We start from the raw sequence: 12441 nt of genomic DNA on the forward strand, positions 1-12441 counted from the left end.
CCGCTTAATTGAAATTCCAGTGTCATGTTTGACATAAAAGTATTCATAATAATAGAATTTCATTATTATGACTTCAAGAGGATTTTTATATACAGAGTTAACAATATCTCTGAAAGCAACCAGAAAAGAAACTGGCATACCTGTAAAAAACTTGTGCATCTTTGAGTATGTCCTCTGAATGATTTAAGGTCATGTAGAAAATGTGTATTTCATACCAGAAAAATTTGCTTATGAGTTTTTCTTTTGTATAAGATTTAATTTCAGCATAAGTGGAGAAATATTTTTAAACAAATAATTTTAACTGAAAATCTTTTAGGAACATACTAATATTGTCATTAACTGATCCTCTAAAATTCTAAGTGATCTTTTACTGATTGTGTTTGCCTTTTATTTAAAGAGAGGGAGAGATGCATGGTAATCTGACTTTCAGGAAATACTTGATGGCAGACTGTAATTCCTGTATAATAACCAGTTACTTCTCCTAAAAGTATAAACTGTTTAGATAAGCAATATTTTTAAAAGTCAGTTTACTTTGTTACTTTTAAAATTATTCCTACAATTGCAGAAGAATTACTTTTAAGAAATAAAGATACCTTTTGTGCTCCAATCTGGTCTATTGGCAGAGGTAGCTTTGCAAGCCTCGAATCTTGGAGGAGGACTTTACTTGATTCGTGTGTATTTCTCTCTCTCTTTCCCTATGTAGCTCTTGCTCTAGCACCGTGTTAAACAAAAGGATGTTTTTCTGCCTTGTATTTGAGACAGTTAAAAGCTAATCCTTATATATGGTGTATTTTAAAGTGTTTTCATTGATTAATACAAAGACTTGCTACTCTTCCTGTGCTGTCTCTGCAGTTTATAGGATGCAGTCATATTATGCTTCTTTTAATTTTAAATGACTGTTTGCTTTGCTTTTCCTTCTTTTTTGTGCTACAAACATAGTGGATTTATGGTCTGTGGGGTGCATTATGGGCGAAATGGTTTGCCACAAAATCCTCTTTCCAGGAAGGGACTGTATCCTTGTGCTGCTGCAGCAGGTTGAATTAGTTAGGAAGTGATTAACCTTTTTATTGATGTTGTGTCATGAAAATGCATATTGTACAATTTTTTTTTTTATTAAATGAACATGGATTTTTCTTATGATACGCTTAAAAAAAATTAAGAACTTCATTTATATTCAGGCTGCACCTAGCAGTAGGACATAGTCTCTGCTGGTCCTGTAGTTAGCATACATTCACCTTCACTCATTTTCATTACACACGCTTTTTATAGTCACATCATATGTGTGTGTGTGTGTGTCTAGATATTTTTATTTACTTTATTTTAATAACTATCTTTTATGTTAATGTCATTGCATTTTGTTTTCAGTTGACATTTGGTCAGTTGGGTGCATCATGGGAGAAATGATCAAAGGTGGTGTTTTATTTCCTGGTACAGATCGTATCCTTACCTTTGGCCTAGGATGTAGTTGTAAAAAGTCAAAAGGTACTGCAGCAATATAGTCCAGATTAAGGTGGTTCTAATTTTTAAAATACTGGTTTTAAACTGCCTTTTCAAAATACAGTTCTCAAGTTCATTATTTTGGTTCCAGGAAGCTGCAAAAATGTCTACAGTTATACCATTTAAAGCAAAACCACAACACAGTATTAATGTGTATGGATGTCTTTAGAGATTAATACTAAGCAAGATGAACAAAATACCACTTGGGCAAACAGGCTTTTTCCCCCTCTCTTTTCTTTTTCCAATTTGATAGAGTGTCTATCCATTGCTTTTGGGTGTTGTCACATTTAAGACAGGTTTGTTTTTTTTTTCTTTAGGTGGTGTTTTACTTTTTCACATGCATTGGCTTTTGCTTTGGATATAATTTTTATGTAATAACTTACAATCTTGTTTAGTACCTGAGCATGTTAGCAGTTGCTATTCTTTTACATTTTATAGGAAATATTTACAAAAAAATCCTAACCAGGTTCATTAGTTACACTCTGTATTTTTATATTTTTTGTATGCAGAAATGATCCTGCAAACAGCTTTCAGAAATATCTGGCATTTGTGTCTTTCTATTCCCTGTATGACTTGGTGGCATCTGTATCGGTTGTCCTGTGAACAGTACTTCAGACAGAGGGACTGCTCCAAACAAACAGAGCTTGAAACCTCTGGATCATTGCTAAAATTAGTGGATCTTACTTGTTTATTTGTAGTTACACTCCAGTTTTTTAGATTTCAGAAATCTTTCCTGCTTTTGCTGCAGATTACTCTTTAATAATTGATATAGTACTGTTTAGGGGTGAAGATTGGGTGAAGATTTTGAGGCACCATGAGGAGCTCCAGGGCATCCTTACTTTCAGACAGCTCTGTCATTGCATGAGCTGTACCATGTTTAGCTTTGTGCATCTGGCTTGCTAGCATGGCTTTTCAGTTTAGGCTCAGTGCCATACAGTGTAAATACTTTTGTTTCAAGACCTGTACTGAAGTACTGTAGAACTTGAAAATCCTTATGTAAAGGCCTGCTGTTAAGTTTTAAGAACATAAGAGGGGCCTGCTACATCCAGCTGAAGGTTTAGGTAACCCAGTGTCCAGTCTCTGGCAGTAGGCAAAAAGAGAAAATTGGGAGAATGTATGAGTGAGATAAGTATACATAAAATTTTACCTGAGCTCTCTCCCAGTATCTAACCATCTGCAACTAGGAATTCATGAGCCAAACGTTTTTGGGGTTTTCCTGTTCAGTAACAGATACTAAATTCTTCTGCTGTGAACTGGTCAATCTCCCCCCTTTACCTTATGTAAAATTTTCAATTATGTTATGTGTCCTTGAAACTCTTTAACTTATGTATTCAAGTCTGACAAAATTGTCATTAACCTGTGTGGGCCAAGGTTTCAATATTTTGTATGCCCACTGGTGTTCAGTGTTGCATGTCGTTAGAGACCACTAACTTGGGCGAGTCCAGGACTGAGTGAGGTATCAAGATGAGAATGAAGGATAAAGCATCCACATGGGGTAATTCTCATGAATGCCTTGGTAATGTGTAGTAGCTTGACTACTGTGAATACATGTTCAGATTAGGAAGTGAGTTCTTCTCCAGAACCCAAACACTTTTATTTGTTTAATACATTTTGTGAGTCTTTTAATTTTCTCTGTTTCTCAGAAGTATATCCTTTGCCAGTTAATTACAATTTTGAGTAAAATACATGTTGCCTTGACTACATTATCATAGTCTTGCTTTGTTTCAGTTTTCTCTAAGAAGGTAGTCCTAATTAATGATGGTGAACTTGATATTTTATTATAATTTTCTGTGTTTTCTCTCGGTTATTTCATGTGGTTTTAACATAACTTTTTAGCTGAAAATTAGCACAGCGTTTTTCTTAGCTGCATAACCTTAGATATTGATCAGTGGAATAAAGTTATAGAGCAGCTAGGAACACCATGCCCTGAATTTATGAAGAAATTACAGCCTACAGTCCGAACTTATGTGGAGAACAGACCTAAATATGCTGGATATAGTTTTGAAAAACTCTTTCCAGATGTCCTTTTCCCAGCTGACTCTGAACACAATAAGCTTAAAGGTAAGGTTTATCTTCTGTGTGTTGTATATCTTGGAAATTTTAAAACTGTCATTTACTGAACATAAATCTGTCTTGGTTTTGTTCATTATAAAAATAATCCCAGTACAGTATTTATAACATGGGAATGGATTAACATGCTGGCATATGCTTACCTCCGCTTTCTCATCTCTGAAACAGCTCCTATTCTGGAGATATCTTTATAAAGGAAAGTAAATATATATATATATATATATATATATATATATATATATATTCCTCTTCATGGCAGATGCCAACATGATTTAGAGAAGAGTGGGGGGAAGGTGGAATAGAAGTTGTGTAGGCAGAGCATATCTTCTTTCTCTAGGGATGAAAATAAAGGTTTTTATATTCATAATACAGAGATACCCTGTTGTTACTGAAATAATTTACTGGTTCTAAAAGTCACCTAGTCAGTGGAGTCACAGACTCACCTTATTTTTTGTGACTAACAGTACATGACAGTTTTTTTCCCTTGAAACTGTATGAGAGGAGTAGTAGGTGCTTGTCCACTGCTATTCCAGACAAGGTTGTACTGCCAAAGGATGTCACACAAAAGGGTACTGTATGCTGAAAATATATGGTGAAACATGTCCAACCCCTTTCCCACCTGTGGTGTTCTCTTCAGGTTTTTTTTCCATCAAATGGACCATTTTCCTAAACCCCAAACCCTGTGAGGGTTGCACAGATACTAAAACTGTGTATTCCAGGTCTCCTCTCTTTATGAGCTTTGAAATACTGTATTATATACACTATATGACACTAGGCTAAATAAAAAAATTCACTTTTACAGCAAGTCAAGCAAGAGATTTGTTATCAAAAATGTTGGTTATAGATGCTTCTAAAAGAATCTCTGTGGATGAAGCCCTGCAGCACCCATACATCAATGTTTGGTATGATCCATCAGAAGCAGAAGCTGTAAGTTCTGTTTTTAAGTCTCTGATTAGGAAGCTACAGTACTAAAGGAAACTTGTGGTGATGCCTGATATAACTGCTTGAAAGATTATTGCATGTCCTGGTTCAGCTAGGATAGAGTTAAGTTTCCCTAGCAGAGAGAGAGGGGGAAGGGATCTCCAGATGGGTTTTTCATACCATGCTGACAGGTCCAGGCTGGAACCTTTTTTACTTTCTCTTTGGTGGGCTTGGTGGCAGGAAGCTGTTCCCTGACCATTTGCGGTATTTCTCTGTATATCTTTTGTCTTGTTCACTGTTATTGCTGTTTATTGTTGTTATCATTGCCACTGTTGTTGTTCAGATTGTTTATCACACTGTTGTATTAAATTTCTTCTTATTTTAACCCGGGGTTTGTGCCTCACTGCCAGCCTGACCAGCTGAGGGTGGGGGAGGAGCAATGGCAACGTGCTCTCCGGTCCGGCAGGGCTTAAACCACCACACTGCATGATCTGCATATTTCATTAGAAGCTTAATTGAGCTATAATAATTTTTATTAACATCAGTAGACATGTTTTTTAGAAATAGTATTATGAATTGGCACAAACTGAAGTACCTGTATCTCTGTGTGTGTTCATGTATAATCCAATGTTATCTCCTGGACATGTAGCAATGCACCTGAAATCTTTTATATAGGCTTCTAATTTATTGAATTTCAGTTGTTCCAGTGTGGTTTGGTTGCTCTTGATAGGACTCTGAGGTATTCACTCCTGGGTGAAAGAAATATTTTCATTACTTGTAGCAATTGATAGTACTCTTGAACTAGAAAATAAGTGTTTCAGCAATATCTGAGTTCAAAATCTTAAGCTTTCAATTATTAACACTAATGAACAAAGGGATTAATTGAAATTTTTTCTTAAAAAATTAATTTCTGGACAATTTCAGCTTATGAGAAAAGTGTAGGTTTTTTAGAAGAAAGGTATTTGGTGATGGCCCACTAAGAATAGAAAAAGATGCTTGTTGTAAATGGTGCCATTAGAATTCTGCTGATCTATAACAGTTAGAGAGAAAACTTAGTAATTAATAGTAAGTAGGTAGAAAGGGCTGCTTAGGCTGGAGACTGCTGCACTTAGGAGCTCTTCTAACAGACTGTTCAGTTTCTATTTTAATTATTACAGTAATGTAAGCAAATCTGTTAATCAGAAGAACTTTAAAACATGTAGCAGCATCTAGAAAATAGGCCAAGCCCAAATATGAGAGAATATATGACCATGTAAATACAGTAATTTAAATTGGGTTAATATTCTGAGTGCTTACATTAATTTTTCATTTATTTCATTTTTATATCCCTTTGATTGCTTTATCATGAGTTAGTTTTGTTTTTCAGCCTCCACCAAAGATACCAGATAAGCAGTTAGATGAGAGGGAGCACACAATAGAAGAATGGAAAGGTAAGAAGGGCATTTTAAGTATAGTAAGTCTTTTGGGAGTAGGCTGGACCACAATAATTACTGTTATTGAGATTTTTCTGAGCAACTGAATAGTATTTACTTAAACTGCTTGGAATGGCAAGGGAATAGATCAGTGCTTCACAACCTCTTGATTGTTGGGACACTAAAAATTTTTCTGCAAAGGTGCTGAATGTTTGTAGTGAGCTTAAGATCTGCTCATTTCAGTCACCTTTTGTAATCCATAAGGCAGCATTTTTAGGGAGGGTGACTCTTCTGGACAAACTGCTAGAGTTGAAAAAGAGGCAGGAATTTGAGCAATTTAAGTCTGAAGTAGAAGCAGTAGAAGGTGTAAGGAGTGTTAGTACTGGGTGAGACAGTGAAGTTACAGCTGGTGTGGGAGATGATAATGGTTATGAGCTGTGGGATCCTGAGAAAGTAGCTTGGGTTGAGGTGTGGAACAGATCACAGTATGACATAAAGAGTCATACCACCAAGAGCATCATCTTTAATGTTCAGTACTGGTTTAGTATCTGTATTTCCTGGTCATGTAAGAAGTGTAAAATGATAAAGGGATAATCTTTGTTATTTGTAAAGCTTGTGCTTCATTTTGAAATTGCTTCTAGAAGTTGTGGTATTACTGCAGAAGTTCTAGTGCTAAGAAAAAATGCAGATCCAGATTGCTGTGCAGGCTATAAATGTTGCATTTAAGCAGGAATTTAGTGTGTTGAGCAATATAATACTTCACACTATAAAGATCTAGGAAGAGATATTAGACCTGTATAACCTTTTTATCCCCAGAGGAAATAAAAACAGGGACAAGGTTTCATGAATTGTTTCATTGTGTTGGCTGGTAATGGACACGTCTGTAAATATAGTACTACCACAGATTTAAGTTGCTTTCTATTAGAAACTGAGTTTTAATTGTAAAGGCGGAGATACAGAGAATTGTGGAAATTCTCTCACCATTCTCCTTCCAAGCAAAGTCATTTTCCTTTTGAAACAGATGTGCTGAGGGCATTTCAAGCAATATGGAGTTTACTTTTTGAGACTACCACCGCCCTTGAAATTATAATTCTTAAAAGCTTTTTCTTACAAACTGTTTGTATGTTGCATTAGTTTGCCAGTGACAGATAAGAAGTATTCTGACAGTCAGTTCTTAGGAGTTGCATTTAACACATTTAGTCCTTTTCTTCTATTGTTACTTCTGTAGATTCACAGCTGAAGTCTTCTGGCTAATAAGCTGTCATTAGCCTAGAAACCTTCTGGCCAGTACAGAGGGTATATGATTGATTCATGTTACAAGCACTTCTAACCTGTTTAAGGATGAGGAACTTCTGTAACTGGAAGATAAAAGTTGCTGCTTTCATTTGGAGTTGCTACTTATATGCCAATATTGTATTCCATTTCATGGTGATCTGGACCTTTAGATGTTGTTGCTGAGGAAATTTAGTGGCACACATGTGTCAGGAGGATGTCAGTGCTGTTTGAGCTTGTTCCTGCCTGTTCCTTTGAAGACTGCTGATCAAGTTTACCAAAGAAGCCACTGATAAACACTGAATGGTCATTAAGATTCAGTTTAACCTCAGGTCCCCGAGCAGTGTGTCAAAAGAGTCTTAGAGCAATGTCAGTGTGTTCTCAAGAGTGCCAGGCCATTGTAGCTTCAACAAGAAAGAATGGTACATTTTTATATCACTTACCAGTTATTCTGTAGCCTACAGCCTGTTGTTCAAAACTAATTCTGAACAGTAAGAAACCTATGAAATTTAAGGGTGCATTTTTATGGGAAATATATTATTAATCCAGTCTTGGGTTTGAAAATTAATTTTTGCCTTCCCTTCTCTGCATTTTCAGAGCTGATATACAAGGAAGTCATGGACCTTGAGGAGAGAACCAAGAATGGGGTTATACGTGGACAACCAGCCCCTTTAGGTTGGTTACAATAAAAGCACAGTACAAAGCTATGTTGAGTTGTAGGTTAGGAGGGAGTAAAGCTGTTCAAGACATACAGTAGTAACCTGTCTCAAAAATATGGCTTTTAAATGACCAATAGCCTCTTGAATTCTCTTTGTGTTATTGCTTATTTGAATAGAATGTATGGTGTTTCCATCTCTTTTTACTAATCTGGTAAATTCCTCAATTATTGTTCCCACGTAACTGATGCTTCATTCATTTCAGTCCTCAAGAAACCTCTTGGTATTTACCAGTACTTTATTGCCTTAATCTGGTTAGAGGTTTAATGTGTAGCTGGTATAGTTTCAAGTAAGAATATAACCACTACTTATATCTATTAAGTACTAAAACAGGATTTCTAGGTTGAAGACATATGGAACACTTTCAGAAACTGTTACAGCAAAATGTGCCCATTAATTGACCATTGATAGGACTCCATTTTCACTGTTGAAAAATGACAGCAGAAGTTGGACAGCTGTTGCTGACTCTGCTCAGAGTTCACTGAAGTCCACACTCTGAAAAATTATTGCGTATCTGAGATTGAATGTATGTGATGTCGCTGGACACCATCTATTGCCCAGCCTGAAGGGGAAGGTCTGATGGGAAAAAAAACAGGCCTCTTGTATCTACATACTTCGATGAAGAAATATTTTAGCTTTGGATGTCAACATTTTGTAGGGTATTTAAGCTCTGGTATTATGCAGTACTTACTATCTCTGTGTGATTTTTAGCCTTCGGCCATTAGCATTTACTGTAATTTGACAGGTGGTGTGCTGTATGAGTTTGGTGGTTCTTAACATACCATTCATTAAGCCCCACATTAAAGACTTGTGGGGTTTATTTACTTTGACAATGAATTGAGACACATTTCTTCAAACTTGCCGAAACAGGGGAAAATAATGACTGTTAGAAGAGACAGACTAATGCAAGTACTGAACCATGCAACTGTATCTGCAACTGATTTGCTGTTTTGTTTCTCATAGCACAGGTGCAGCAATGATCAATGGCTCTCAACATCCATCTTCATCGTCATCTGTCAATGATGTGTCTTCAATGTCAACAGATCCAACATTGGCTTCTGATACAGACAGCAGTCTAGAAACCTCAGCTGGACCTCTGGGTTGCTGTAGATGACTACTTGGTCTTTTGGGGGGTGGGAGGGGGGTCCTTTTAGTCATTAATAGGGCACCTTTAAAATTTGGTGGTATTTTTGAGTGTTTTTTCAAAAATAATTGTAGAATTCATCATAAAGTGCTGTAATTTTAAACTGTAAGTTGTGTTAAAAGCAGCCACTTTTTTTGATGTAATTAATTGTAAAATATTAAACCTGATAATTTTTATTGTGGTTTTAAAATCTGCATATTTGCTTTACTATTATGCTGCTGATCTTTTTTTACTGAATTTGTAAGATTTGTTTTATCAAAGCACATATTAATGTTGTGGTCATTACCATATAATGATTATTTAAGATTTTATAGGTTTTCAATTTTTTAATTAGAATTTATTCCAGATGTTTTGTTCATGATATCCTTCAAAGTTTTATGCTTGGTCATATGTCCATGTCCAGGTGGAGGGGGACAGAACTCAGTTCAGCCAGCTGTAGTTTTTGGCATACTACTATGGTGCTGGCAGTGAACAAAATCCTCTTATTTTGGCCACATGCCTACAATACTTCAGCAAAAGCAACAATTAGTGAATTTTTTTAGAGAAACAGTATACAGCCTTTGCAAAGTAACCTCATCTGAATGGTTTTATGAACTTAAGAAAGCAAAGCATATCTTCAAAGCTGCAGAAATATCTAGGCTAACAAAGTAATGTGATGTTTTCTGCAGAATTGTGGCATGCCAAAACTTGTGATCACCATAAAACACGAGGATACTTCATGAATAATACATTGCAATGTCAATAAACTGTTTACTTCTAGCTTGTAGCCTGTTTTTGTACACACGAAACGAAGTGTATCCAGGATGTCTAGACTGCCAAGAGGGAAAATGAATATGCTGTAGCTATACTTTAATGTAATATGTGATTCTTGGGAGTTTTGTTTCTTACTAGTTTTGTCTACTAAGGCGAGTGCTTTTGGGGTAGAAGGGGGGAATGACATGAATGCAATAGGGGCAAAACTTCACCTATTCTTTCTCCACCAAAAGTAACTGATTGCTAAAAACCATTAAGTGGTAGGAGAACCTCAGGATTTCTGTAGCTAATGCATTAAGTGAGCAATATATGCCATCCAAAGGAGGGAGTAGTGCTGTATAAATTAATACCTATCTCTTTCATTTCACCATGAGACCAGTGTAGCAGAAATCTTAATAATGGTTCATTTTAAGTCATAAATATTCAGTAGTTTTCAGCACTGAAGCTCCAGGTTTCAATACACTTTTTAAACAAAAGATATATTGAAATATATAGAACAGTTACTAAATAGTCATGTAAAATGGTGCTGCTCCTCACAGAAGTATTTTAACTGTTTACATTTTATATTTACAGAATGATTTATGTATAACTGACTTAAGTTTATGTCTGAGTTAATCATTCAGAATTTATTCCTTTGGTAAATGCAGATTTTTAGTGAAGCTAGGCTGTATAATTGATTGCCTTGTATAGATGCATTTTTTGTGTAGTGAATTAGAATGTGAAGAGGAATTTAAATTAGTAATGCTCACAAAAATGAGCATTAAAAAAAATACAGAAGTCTTGCCAGGCGCAGAGCATAAGCAAATAATATAACTGGCTACAGAGGTTATCCAGGAATGACTGATGCTCTTCAGTGTGGTTCCTTCTGCTTGTTGGGTTAAATAGGTATCTTTTTGAAGTTCTAATTGAAAGAGGAAAATTTGTCTTTGCAGTAAGTTTCAGAAAAACAGAAGTGATAGTAATGCTTTCAATATCTAACATCTTTTCAAAAAACATACAGGGTTACATGGAATGGTAATGTCTCAAAGATGACTAAATTGATAAACTGCACAGTTGTTTTCCTGGCCTGGCTAGACTGCTGGTAAGTGCTCTGTGTGTGTAGTTTTGCTTTCCTCACTTGTATCTAATATTTCAGTATTGCCTTTCTAAACTACATTTGTTAAGGCAATTATTTTTACAGGATCCTGCCAAATTGTGTATTACCTCAGAATAGGCAGGACATGTTTGGATTCATCTAGCACTGGAACATAGAAAAGACCAACAGAACAGTCTATTTTGTAATTTTTTATCAAGGTTTAAGCTGTGAATTAAGCCAAAATTTTTGGTCATACAACAGTACTCCATTGCTATATAGGGTCAAAAGATACTCTGATCAGCCCAGAAATTGGTAAATATAATTCCTATTTAAATGTATTTTGGACCCCTGTGGATTGCAGTGATGATTGAAGTATTCTGAAACTTTGAAATAATTTTTGCTATCACTTTCCAGTGTCCTAAAAAAAAATTGCTTTTCAAATGAATAGTTACTAGGCTTTTACCACAGTGTGCTACAGTAGAACTTCACCGAGTTCATAAGCTCTAAGGAGAATTGAGCTTTTCTTCTTTTAAGGTAGGGTTCAAGAATGGGTGAGACTGTCCGCTGCAACCCGCTGCAGTGTGAGTGAGCTGTGTTTTAAAGGGATTATTTCAGTAAGGTCAGAGCTTTGCCTGTGGGAACCTAGAGTTCACTTTTGGCACCATCTTCATAGCAGTGTTGCTTTTTTCTTTTTTTTTAGTTGCTGTTATTTTAAGCAAATTAAAGTGATAGCAGATTTCAAAGACAAGAACATCAGATTCAGTAACCAAATTATCACAAAAACATACTAGTCTTAAGATCCCTTTTTATTTGTTGGAATATAAAATTATTTCAGAAATAGTTGTGAACTGCCACAGATAGCAAACAAATGGGTAGCTAGAATTCATCTGTCTTTGTCTATTGTTATATTGTTGGATCATATACTATCTAATACACTGTACATTTTTATTCTTAAAGTATTGAGTTTTATTTCATCTGTGATTCCAAAATCTTCTCATGACAACAGGCTTCACTAAAGTGCATGCACCTTTCCTCTTCTAGGGCCATTCCAATCCATTGGGAGTGGTAGGCATGAATTGCAGTGAGCTGATTTCTTATGTCAGGTGAGGTTAAAAGTTGGCAGTAATAATGAGATTAATTTCCACCTTCTCTGGTCAGAGCTGTGGCAGGCATCAAGGATAAAATAGCTCCTCTCCTTCTGTAGAAGTAGGTTCTTCAAGAATTTGAAATATAAATTTGTACCATTGCTCTGTGCTGCATCTCTGATCTGTTTTTGTTGATGCAAGACAGTGGGGCAGGATTTGAGAGTTTTGTATGTCAGTGTGTGAGAAGCTGGACTGCCAAAACAATACCCATTCAGCTGAACAACCTTAGACCACCTCTGTTGTATTTATTCTGCTAAGCTGAACAGACATGGCACTTTTCCCTATGTAGGTGGGTTTTTAGTTTTGAAGAACCTTACTATGCTATATGCAGTAGTATCTTTCTGGATAGGAATCCCAGCTAGATTCAAAGATAATATCAGGATAAATTGTTTGGTAAGACCCCCTGCCCTGTGCCAGCACGCAGGTGTGAATTTAG

General features: G+C 35.9%; 1 protein-coding gene across 6 annotated transcripts in view; it reads left to right on the top strand.

Moving 5' to 3' along the window:
- Window positions 1-9791, top strand: part of MAPK8 (mitogen-activated protein kinase 8) — a 46335-nt gene extending 36544 nt beyond the window's left edge. For 3 of the 6 annotated variants that reach the window (XM_026850958.1, XM_026850954.1, XM_026850956.1), the window contains exons 7-12: window positions 1366-1437; window positions 3376-3558; window positions 4370-4494; window positions 5855-5918; window positions 7770-7847; window positions 8857-9791. In XM_026850958.1, the coding sequence (XP_026706759.1) occupies window positions 1366-1437; window positions 3376-3558; window positions 4370-4494; window positions 5855-5918; window positions 7770-7847; window positions 8857-9002 (668 nt within the window). In that variant the 3' untranslated portion in view covers window positions 9003-9791. Of the gene's footprint in view, window positions 1-939; window positions 1012-1365; window positions 1438-2833; window positions 3349-3375; window positions 3559-4369; window positions 4495-5854; window positions 5919-7769; window positions 7848-8851 lie in introns of those variants that run through there. The other 3 variants (XM_026850955.1, XM_026850959.1, XM_026850960.1) reach the window with 3 other exon arrangements.
- Window positions 9792-12441: the final 2650 nt, after the last annotated feature.

Source organism: Athene cunicularia (genome assembly GCF_003259725.1).
Source record: "Athene cunicularia isolate RWA chromosome 6 unlocalized genomic scaffold, athCun1 chr6_part1, whole genome shotgun sequence".
Taxonomy (NCBI): domain Eukaryota; kingdom Metazoa; phylum Chordata; class Aves; order Strigiformes; family Strigidae; genus Athene; species Athene cunicularia.